General features: G+C 43.3%; 1 protein-coding gene across 1 annotated transcript in view; it reads right to left on the reverse strand.

Annotated features, from left to right (window-relative positions):
- LOC103779471 (contactin-4-like) overlaps positions 1-10,394 on the reverse strand; it is a gene marked incomplete at its 3' end in the record, with an annotated part of 78,528 nt that extends 68,134 nt beyond the window's left edge. The window contains 2 exon segments of the mRNA XM_008947094.1: positions 9,082-9,257; positions 10,276-10,394. Of these exon segments, the coding sequence (XP_008945342.1) occupies positions 9,082-9,257; positions 10,276-10,355 (256 nt within the window).
- Between the last annotated feature and the right edge of the window lie 1,168 nt (positions 10,395-11,562).

Below are 11,562 nucleotides of genomic sequence, written 5' to 3' on the forward strand. Positions count from 1 at the left end.
CATGCAGCTATGGGAGTCAGGGACCTCCAGGCTGTGCTCAGACTGCTGCCTCTGTCCTCTGCCACACCACGCAGGAGCTGCTTCTCCTCCCCAGGATGCTTCCTCCTGGCACACCAGAGCCTCAGCACCTCCCTGGGATGTGGTCCTTGCTTCCAAACAGGCAGAAGAAGACAGCCCCAGTGCCTTTTTTTCCTTTCTTTCATGCCACTTATCTTACCAGGGAACAGGGGCTCTTAGTATCTGCAAGGCATGCACTGTTCTCCCAAATCAAATCACTCTTTCTATGATGTTACCAAAAGAGGGGAAAACATCCTCCTCCACTTTATGTTCCATTTCATAAAGCTGCCTGTTTACTCTCTTTCTACAGGAAATATTTCAAACATTCATTTTGAAGCAATACTCCTGCTTGAGACAAAATGCTGAGGACTCAGAAACTCTTATTTTATTACTTTAATCTGGAAAATCTGGGCAGACATTTCCCCTTGGGTTGACTTCAATGGAATTACTTCACTCTCAGATTTTTTTTTTTTTACATTTTCCTAGCAAAACAACGTGTTATTCACACCCCCTCTTCCAGCTCAGAGGATTCTGCAATAGCCAGTGAGGAGGTGACAGGAGATGCTGCACAGCCCTCACTTCACAGATGGGCATCAAGGCTGCAGACACCCTGCCTGGTCCCCACCACAGCAGCTCTGCTGCACCTCCTCTCTTTGCACAGCTAAATAAATGCAAAATTCAAACCCCAGATAATGCAAAATAACGTGCCACGAACTCACTGAGCTTCAAAGAACAATTTCCCTTTACTGGAGAGAAGCAACCACAAAAGATCCCCCAGAGCTCCTGATCCTCAGAGGGTTCTCTGGTGGTTCATCCTTCCTGTGAAGATGCACATTAGGATGCCAGGCAGCACCTCTCAGAGAGGAGGTGTCTTTTCATTCTGCTCATCTCTCCTGCCTAATGAGTTATGAAATGGCAGTCACGTTTGCTGCAGACAGGAAAACTAACATGGGACAATTTTGACAAACATATTTAAAGCTCTGCTCTCCTCTGCATGCCAACACCAGCTCCCTGGTTTTGCTTTGCAGAAGGAAAACAGGAAATTAAAAAAAAAATATAAAAGAATGGAAAAGCAGCCACTGGGATAAAATTCTTCAGCATTGGCCTTGGATCCCACCAACAGCAACAGAAAACTTCTCACTGAGAGCACCTCTGGCCTTTGGGTACAGTCTGGGCCTGACAGGGGCTCCTATAACTCCCATTTTCCATACATTTAAAGACAATATTGATGTGCACCAATACAGAATCAGTAAGATCCAACCTAAGGATAATAATGATTTATTCAGACTAGGTGAACAGAATTATTTCACTTGACAGCCCAGGGGATTTAGAGCCAAAAGGGGAGGGGTTCCAAGAAGCATCCTAAGAACAGAGAAAATAACATAGACCTTCTGACTCCTTGTCCTACATCCTACCCACTGTCCATAAAAGACCAGAAAAAGTGATTACAATATGCCAAGAAAACATAAGCTTATGGCTCTTCAGATGTCTGTGCCACACTAGGATCAGCTTTTCAAAGAGGTTTGGAAGCCTCTGTAATAGGAAAGAATCTGGACCACAAGAAGCCTTCATCACAACCACACGTTTCTGTGGTTTGAGGGTCATCAGAGATGGCCTGGACAGCAAAGGTTCATTGACCTGACAGACCTCTGATGCCTGTAATGGAGAGAACAAGCACCACTTGTTATGGAAACCATGTCCCAAACTCATTCCTGCATGAGAAAAGAGTGGTGAGAATGGAGGTGTCTGTGAAATCCTGGCAGTGGGGACCACAGCACACCCCTGCCCTGGCTGCTTTTGACTACACTGCAAAGTCTCTATAGGATTGCAAATAAAAATATCAAGATATTAACACTGGAATGAAATATCCTTCAGAGCAGTTACCCTTAAGAGGGAAAGATTTGTTTCCAATTTACAACTTTGCAGTTGGTCATATCTTATTTTGTCTTTTCCAGAAAGTATGGGTCAGTCTTGCTGAATAACCCCTGAAGGGTCACTGCACTCTTGAGGACACTGCTTTCTATTGGCATCTACACTTCCAGGCTATTTCATGTATTGTCAAAATAATAATTTAAATCTGCCATAAAATTGCAAATCCTATTTGTGCTCCATTCTGGCTGTCATCAGAGGAAGCCAACTGGGACCTCAGTGATTTGCAGAGGTAAGACTGTACTCAACGAAGGTAGCTGGGCTATGGTCTGAACTTATGCCAAAATGAAACTCCAATCATAAAATCATAGAATGTTTTGGGTTGGAAAGGACCTTTAAAAGTCATCTAAGTCCAACTGCCCCAAATTGTCTACATCATCTACAATCAACCCCCAAATAATATAATCTACAAGAGTTGTTCAATTGTTCCTATTATCAGCTTTAAGAAAAAATGCTCATAAAAATATTCTGTAAATATAGTTGCAGTCAGAACATTAATACTGCTGAGGACACATCAATATTCACAGTACACAACTACACACACTCTCACCTTCAGCCTTCAGAGAGGGGAAAAGGTGTCAAGTGATGTGCACTGATTCTCCAATAACCTAGTGGGCAGCAGCCAAACAGGCCACCAGTGGGAAACTACCTTATTGGTCATACTGGCAAGCTGCAGAGGTTTCAGGAATGAGAGAGAACAGGGAATTCTTGCTGATAAAGAGCACAATATCAGCTCCTGCACAAAGCCACAGGACAAGCAGGGAAAGAAAGACAAAGTCTTGCTCTCCCCTTAGCTTGCTGTGGGAGCTTCACACTGTTTTCTTTATACCTATGCATTGAGCATGTAATAAGAAGGGTGGAATTAAGTTGACAGGTGAGATGTCAAAGCAACTGGTTCAGACTAAGGTCAGAAGATTATCAAAAGCAGAGAGATCCACTCTATTTCAAAGTGAAATTTTCCCAAATACCTGAGCTCAGAACCTGAACACTTATGGCTTCATTCAGCACACCAGAGAAAACCAATAATCCCTTTTCCTTTCCTTCCATGTCCAGTCAGTTTTCTCCATGGCATCCTGACATGATTTAGCACAAAGATAATCTGCTCAAGCCTAGAGTTTCATGTAACAGCTGAGCTTTTTTTCAAAGTAACTTTATCCCATTGGACCTTGGCACAGTGGGAGCAAATTGGTCCACTTAAATGTTCCCCTGACACCTCCCTGCTCCCAGCAGCACCATTTCTGTGTGAGATAAACTGAAACACACTTCCTAAACAACACTGTGGGCCTACAAGATGCCCAGCTTTGAGAGGAGGGGTGCTGGTTATTTACAAACACCCTCCTGCTGCTTGAAGTCACAACAGATTCATCTTATTTATAACCCTTGGGTGGAAACAAAGCCAGTGCAAATCCTGAATTTCTGTTCAAAGTTAAGGGTATTTCTGTCTATCTCAGATAAAACTAAACTAGGTTATATATCTTTCCTCTGCTCCATAGTCCCTGTTGGTCCTATTCATAAAAAAAAAGGAGACAAAAGAAGAGCTTATGTGAGGCTTACCCTAGTTTTCTGCCCATCAGAGACTGTGTGGCAAAGGTGCAGAGGTTGGCAGACGTGTCTCTAACTGGCAGCTGCACTTTGCACTGCTGACTTGAGATTTTACAGGCTCTGAAAGTCTTCAAAGGGAACAAACGAGGCAGCAAAAGAGTTAAAGAGTTAAAAAACCTGCTTCCTGAAAATGTATTAAAATTAAGAGAAGTGTTTAAGGCAGATTCTTGGGTTTAAGCAAACTCCAATTGCTGGATGGGGGGGTTATATCTGAATTGTAACTGTCCATGCTGATGAAAATGCCAAGAAAAAGTGAATTATCCTATGGGAAGAGCTGCAGATGTGAAATCCAGGCTCTGAGGATGCAGAAGAGGCAGCTGAGCAAGCAAGAGCTGAGTGGGGTATTTCAATTTTGGGGTGCAAACCAGCCTTGGAGCCCAGGCACGGGCACTTCTCCCCCCTCGGCTCCCACCCAGGATGCTGCAGACTCCTCTGTACCCAGCAGGGCCTTTCCACAAGTGCTCTTAGGGGGAACCAGAAAAAGGAAGGAGCCAGGAAAATGTGCTGAACCTCCCAAGCAGAAATTCCTTGAGCAAAGAAACTTCCTGAAGAGGCTGAACGAGCGATGGGCTGACGCACCCCCACTCCCCCAGCTGCAATCTGAGTGCTGGAAAAACCACCCCAAACCTTCCATCTCCTTAATTTCGGGGGGGTTTGAAACACATCATCTTCTCTCCAGCCCCAGACATCAGTAATCCCTGAGGCAATGATTTAATCTGTGTGCCCAGGCCCCACTCAGTGCTTGTTTGTTCAGCCAAGGAGAGGCCGAGAGTTTGGCGGCTCTCTGAAAATGTTTTCCTTATTAATTGTTCTTGGAAGAATTACTTCATTGATCATTTAATCTCCAAAAAGAAAACGAACATACTTCAGGGCAATAAGAGGCTACAACAGTAAAGAATTTGAGCTGCAATTATAATTTGTTTCTTAGCAACTAATAGCAAAAATTATGGGATTTGCTCGGGTGCAAGATATAACAGGAACCATTCCAGCAATGGGAATATTGAAAAAAAAATCCCTTTCAGTATAATGTGGGGAGTAATTTTCTTCTTTTCTACCATCACAGTGAAATTATTTTGGGATGGTAGGTCAAAGCCCCAAAGTATTCTCATTACAACTGCATTATGACTGTGTTTGCTGCTGCACAGAGCTGAGTCCTAGCTGCTAATTCATGCAGAACAATTATTTCTTTGCAGAAACCCTTCTATAAAACAAATCCCTCTAATAAAGTGTGGGGGGGAAACAGTTTTGAGGAACAAGAGTGTGATTCCCTGCAGATGTAACAAAGAAGAAAAGTTTTGATGAATGAATAATTCAAGGGAAAAGGTACAAAAGGGAAGTCTGAGGCTGCTGCCCTGGTTGGGGGTGGAAATAAGCCCACTTCCAAACCCTGCCCCTTCAGGCACTGCTTCATCTTCAAACACAGTAAACCAGCCTGAATTTCACACACAGAATCAGCTGTTTGGCTGGACTAGGGCTGTCTGGAGGGGGAGGAGGAGGAGAAGGAGGAGGAGGAGAGTGGGAGGAAGGACACCAAGCGTCCTCTTGGTGTTGAGGTGCCACAATGTCCAAAATTTTCTTTCTGAAAAGCAGGTCTCATTTCTCTACCAGCTCCCATTTCACAGACATCACTTTAACACACTTTTTCTAACAACAGGGGGCAAAACAATCGTGTGACTGTAAAACTGCACCCAGTTGAACTTGAGTTTGCTCTTTGGATATTCAAAATCAGCAGCACGTGACAAACATCAGGAGTGATGAGAGAGGGAGAGGCAGCTACTCACCCACTCTCCAGGGGGTTTATTTTTAAGCCACTATTATTGCAGGTAGCACTGTCTTTGTGTACTCTCAGGTTCAACTGCAAATCCTGCTGAGGAGTTTTGGCCCAAATTGAGTGTAGTTATCACAGCAGGGCAAGGATATTTCATCTACCAGCACTGGGGATGGCAGGACTGGAGAAGATGGGGGTCATCTGCTGGGAGAGTGGAGTGGAGCCTTGGCCCCATCCCTGGGAGGTGGGGATGGAGCAGACACACTCTGGAGACCCCTGGGGTAGGGGGTGCAGGGGTGTCCAGGCTGACCCTCTGCACTGCTCCTGGAGATGTCAGGTCTCAGAGCTTTGGGGTAAAGAAACAAATCGTGGCCTCAGCAAGGTAAAATAAACACCAGAGTTATCCTCTTATTAATATTATTCTATAGATGTTCATAAATCAGCTGAAAGGTAAGACAGTAATGGCCATTCTCTTTCCTGGGGGAAGTCCTGGCTCACTTATCCCACCACACCACTGTGATCAGAAAAGATCTGGACATCACAGAGAACTACAAACAGAAGGGAAAATCTCACCTAGTCCCATTTCCTCTGAACCCCCCTCCACCACTGCTGCTCATTCAAAACATGAAATTCAATCTTAATATATAATCCCCCAAATACACACTCCTGAGAAGAAAATGTGTGGGGCAGGCTGGTGAGCTTCTCTCAGGAAGGGCCCTGATGCCACCTCACACTGGGACCAGAGAAGCTCTTGAAGCTTCTCCCAGGACTCCACTTTGTGATTTCATGTCTATGGGATCCAAGAATCATTTCAGTTGGAATAGACCTTCAAGATCAAGCCTGTTAACTGCCAAGTCACCACCAACCTCATGTCCTTAAGTGCCACATCTACAAATCTTTTAAATGCCCAGAGGGGTGGGGACTCCACCACTGCCCTGGGCAGCCTGGCACAGCCCTGGACAACCCTTTTGGGGAAGAAATTGTTCCTCATGTCCAACCTAAACCTCCCCTGGTGCAACTTGAGGCTGTTTCCCCTTGTCCTGTCACTCTGCTCTGCTTTCCAGGCTAACTCCTTATTGATTTCAGTGCTCTCCCCAAAGTATTGTCCAGTGAACAGAATTGTCAAGCAAATCCCCATCCCCCAAAACAAAAAGCCCATCATTTAATCTAGTTCTGCTTTGTTCTCAGTGCTCTTCCCAAACTATTGTCCAGTGAATAGAATTGTCAAGCAAAGCCCCATCCCTCAAAACAAGAAGACCATCATTTAATCTAGTTCTGCTTTGTTTTTGTGTATCCTTTTGGAAAAGCCACTATTAGAATGCACACTCAGAGTTTAAAGCTTTTTTTTTGGTATTATTATTATTTTCTGGAAGCCTGCACTGCTATCAACACAGGGTTTAGAGTATCATTAATCCATATCCTGTTCCTGTGGCACAGCATATTCCTTAACTCTCCAAAAATATGTTCAATTTCAGAGACAATTAGCACTGAGGGGAAATAAAAAAAAAATTTGGAAAAACCACTATTAGAATGCACACTCTAAAGCTTTTTTTTGGTATTATTATTATTTTCTGGAAGCCTGCACTGCTATCAACACAGGGTTTAGAGTATCATTAATCCATATCCTGTTCCTGTGGCACAGCATATTCCTTAACTCTCCAAAAATATGTTCAATTTCAGAGACAATTAGCACTGAGGGGAAATAAAAAAAAAAAAAATAGAGGACAAATTTGAAATGTAAATGATCTATCACAAAGCAAGTATTGGGGGAAAATATTAGCACTTTCATCCTAATGAGTTTGTAACCTAAATACATATTTCAAGGATTAAATTGCTGACCCTCTCTGACCTCCACAGGAGGTTGAATAGCTAGATTGCAGTTTAATCTTCAGTGAAAATGTGAGAGAAGAATAACACAGCTCTTGAAGAATGAAGAGATATTAATGATGCCCCAGGATTCAGAGTTTAACCCTTAAGAGGAGGGAAAAAATAAAGCTCAGACCCCCAGCCCTGAGTCTCAAAAGATTCAGCACCAACTTTCCTGAGAAATAAAAATGAGATAAAACAAGAATTGTACAACACACAGTTAGGAGGGAAAAGAAGTGATTGCTGAGATGAAGAGGGAAGGAATATGGCCCTGAGTCTCCAGCAAAAACTTCTTTCCATAGCTAAATCAGAATAATTGATGGAAGTGGGGGGTAAGAGACCAAGCTGAAGTGTCAAAGACCACATGTGTAACCTAGGTGCCTGATAAGGGTGTGAATTCAAGGAAAATAACTTGATAAAAGGGAAAATTCCTAAGAGAGCAACGGGTTTGAGAGCTCCCCAGGGTCTAGAATCAATTATGCTGTTTTAGCAACCTAAAAGAAATTCTAGGAACCACCAATAATATATTTATTCACGTCTCCAGAATTACTTTAGCTGCAAAAGAACAAGTTTTGGTTTTGAATTCAATCTTCTTAACTGAGAAGCAGTCAAACCAAATTTGTATTTGGTCGACTAGAAAGATTTTTGCCAGGTATTTTATTCATTGAGATAGATAAATTAATCAGAATATTATACTCTGTACCTGAAACAAAGGTGAAATGTTAAGGTTTGCTTATTTTTGTGCAGAATTCTCTGTGTTTGCAAGCTCTTGGTTAATAAGCACCTCACAATTCAAACAAGGAATTTGATGTATTTCCACCCAAACACTCTGTGGCTACTGTCCTCAGCAAATGGGTAATTTATTGTAAGCTATGTGGGGAGGCAGAGGACTTGAGGTTACTCACAGTAACATCCCTCATCCCCCATCACCTCTCTATATTGTGTGAACTTGGTGTTTATTGGCATTTTTACCTTTCCATTTTTATAGCTGGGGCACATCAGCTTCTCATCCCAGTCAGTCAAAAGCATCTTTGAGCTCTCCTGGCAGCCCAGCTCACCACTACTGATGGTTTCATGCCTGGGAAGGGACTGCCTTGGCCTCCTGCACGTGTGTGCAAGGCAGGACACCTCAGAACAGCTCCTGCTGCAACTACTGAGCTGCTCTGTGCACCCCTCCCAGGACGACAGCACGGAGAACTCACAGGGATGATGGATGGATAAGTCCCTGGATCTATTCTCTGCCTTCACCTTCACAACTGCACGAGCAAAAAGGTGATTCATGGCCCTGGGTTATCATTTGCCCACTCTTACAGACTTTATCCTGTACCTCAGAACAGCTTTACATAATTTTCTGTAATGCTATTTCACATCAGGACCTCTGTCTACGTTACCCTTAGCTTCCAATTTGAAGCTGCAACTCTGATTTTAACCCTAAATAAATATGAAATAGCTGCTTTTCCCTATTAAAAACAGTTACATGTATCAGCCATACCTGAAAGTGCTTGCACTGAAACACAGGACTTAGGAATACTGTCACTGTGAATTCATCCCTTACAAAGATTATGCTCCTCCAAATATTTTGAACCTTGAATTCTCCAAGGAAAGGAAAAAATCAACGGTGAGATCCCACGTGCCAGAGATTGTTAGCTGGCCTCTTTCTCTAGGAATTACACATTTTACCCCATTTACAAGGAATTTTAGGTAAATAATCATAAACCAAGGCATGGATTCATCTCTATTTCCCCTCTAAACACATTTCTTCTATGTCACGAGCAGCTCAGAGGGTACCACGTAAGGCATGAGAAAAGGGTTAGGAAAGCAGACGTGGGTCTCTACTCTCCCAGCCATGTTGTACTCACAAGCAAACTGAAGCTTTGCCTCTCTGCTGACGATTGTTCCAAAGGGGTTTGTTGCTACACACTGGTATGTTCCAGTATCTTGGGTTTTATTGGGGTTATTGATCAGCAGGTTGCCTTCCAGCAGGCTGTAGCGGTAATCCATACCCACGTCGATACTGCTGCCATTGAACTTCCACCTAGAGCACCACATGCCAAAGTTAAATGCTGCTAATATTAATGGAGACTCTTGGGTGTTTGGAAATAGAACAGGAAGTAAATCAAGATTTAAAACGTCTTTGACTTTTTTTTTAAAAAAAAAAAGCAACATGAAAATGCAAATCTCCTGTGCAGTATTAAAATAGTCCAGTGTTTAACTGGAAGAGCAATATCCTTGACATAAATTTCAGTCTCTGGTATGATTAATGCTTCTGGAGTTGCTGCTGCTCCTTGGAATTAATCATTTTGCAAGGGGAAGCCCCAGAAACAGAAGCTTTAAACCATTCAAGTCCACAGAGGCTTTTTTTCCCCCCCCCATCTCAACTCGCTGGCTGTTTATTTTCAACTTTAAGGAAATTCTCTCCCAGCAGGTGCTGTCACAAACTGGGGCGCTGAGAAATTCCAGCACCACATCACCCCAGCTACAGCAACCCCCATGGCCACCAGCCCCCCCTGGAGCCACAGCCAAGGGGCCACTAATTACAGAGAAACAACCTGAATATGTTTGCACCAGTGACTCAGAGCTGATTGCATTAAACAGGGGTCTCCTCAGAAGACAGCACGGTGGCCGAGGTCTGACAGCTCTAATGGGTTTCAGAGCAGCATTCACAAAATGAGAAAGGCACTAAAGGAAAAAAAACCAGCAGCCCAAATGATTTACAGCAGCATCCCCATAGTAGTATTGCATTTTTTTAACTAAGGAGCCCAAAGCAGTTGTTAAATGTGAAATCAGTTCTGAGCCTTGAGCACGTTTATAGAAAGGGTGGCTAATATGGGAGCCCACACTAGTCACAATCCCTTCATTTTTGTGAACTCTTGGCCAAAATTTGCAACTGAGTTGCCACGTGTGGTGATTTCCCATTGCCTGGGCTTCTTGTTGTCAGCATTGTGGTAGATTCCACTGAGTTTTACAGGGTGACAGACCCAGGAGAAGGGCCCTTGGGAGATACTGCTGTAGTGCAGACATCATGCTAGAGAAAAGTTAAACATTCAACAAACCCAATGGTTGGTCTGGGGTTTCCTTGGACTTCACAGCTCAGCTTCACTTTCTTTTCCTCTGAATCCAAGGGGAAGATCATGCTGTTGGGCTCCTGAAGGAAAACTGGCCCATGCAGTGTGTTGTCATCTGCAGTAAACAGAGGGAAAACATGACAGGTATTGATGGGATCTCCATGCACCCAGTTATAATACAAAATAGTATCTTAGCAGCAAGAGGCCACGTATCATTCATCCTAGAAAACATGTGATAATGACTTGTTTTTAAACAGATTTTTTTTTTTTCCCAAAAGCCATTGAACCTCACGTGGAGCAAACATTGACAAAAATGTTTGTGCACCAAATAAAGCACAGACTGAAACTACCCAAAGTTGAAACAAATGGGAACAGGAACAATCCTACTGTCAAACTGGCTGTAAACATAGGTAGGAGAGTGAAAATATTTTGGCAAAACAACCTGACACAACCTTCAAAGAGTTCAGTAGCTGTTTCACAGCAATGCAACAGTCTGAGGCTGGACCCTTCTGTGCACTGACTTCTTTATTTCAAAAATATACACGTGGCTTTTGTGTTTTGAACTCCTTCACATCCTTCTGCTCCCCTCAAGCACTTTCAATTTTCATCTTACCAGTTTAGAGGGAAGATTTAGACTTCATATAAGAATGAAATTTTTGACACTGAAGGTGGTGAGCCCCTGGCCCAGGTTGCCCAGAGAGGTGGTCGCTGCCCCATCCCTGGAACCATCCCAGGGGAGGTTGGCTGGGGCTCTGAGCAACCTGCTCTACCTGCAGGGAGGTTGGACTGGGTGACCTTTAAAGGTCCCTTCCAACCAAAACCATTCAATAACTCTATGAATTTACCCTTTTTCAAACCTGTAACTAAGGAATTAACAGGAACAGACCCCAGGCACAGCTTTTCTCTGCCTGTCACTTTGCACTAGAGGACAGGACTTCCTGAGATATCCCAATATTGCTCAAAACACTCACAAAAAGTTAACAATATAAATTCACTGATCTCCATCCTGTTTGTATTAGTTTTATCTTCACAGTAACTGTTCAGAACATAAAGGAAACCAACTTTTCTCCCCTGGAAAGATCAGCTGTCTTTGCACTGAGACTTTTCTGCTTGTCAGTGTGGATGTTGAGCTGCCTCACCTGCCTACCTCAAAACACCCACAAAAAGTTAACAATATAAATTCACTGCTCTCCAACCTGTTGGTGTTAGTTTTCTTCATGGTAACTGTTCAGAACATAAAGGAAACCAACTTTTCTCCCCTGGAAAGATCAGCTG

This window comes from Merops nubicus, unplaced genomic scaffold, assembly GCF_000691845.1.
Source record: "Merops nubicus isolate BGI_N331 unplaced genomic scaffold, ASM69184v1 scaffold1899, whole genome shotgun sequence".
Classification (NCBI taxonomy): domain Eukaryota; kingdom Metazoa; phylum Chordata; class Aves; order Coraciiformes; family Meropidae; genus Merops; species Merops nubicus.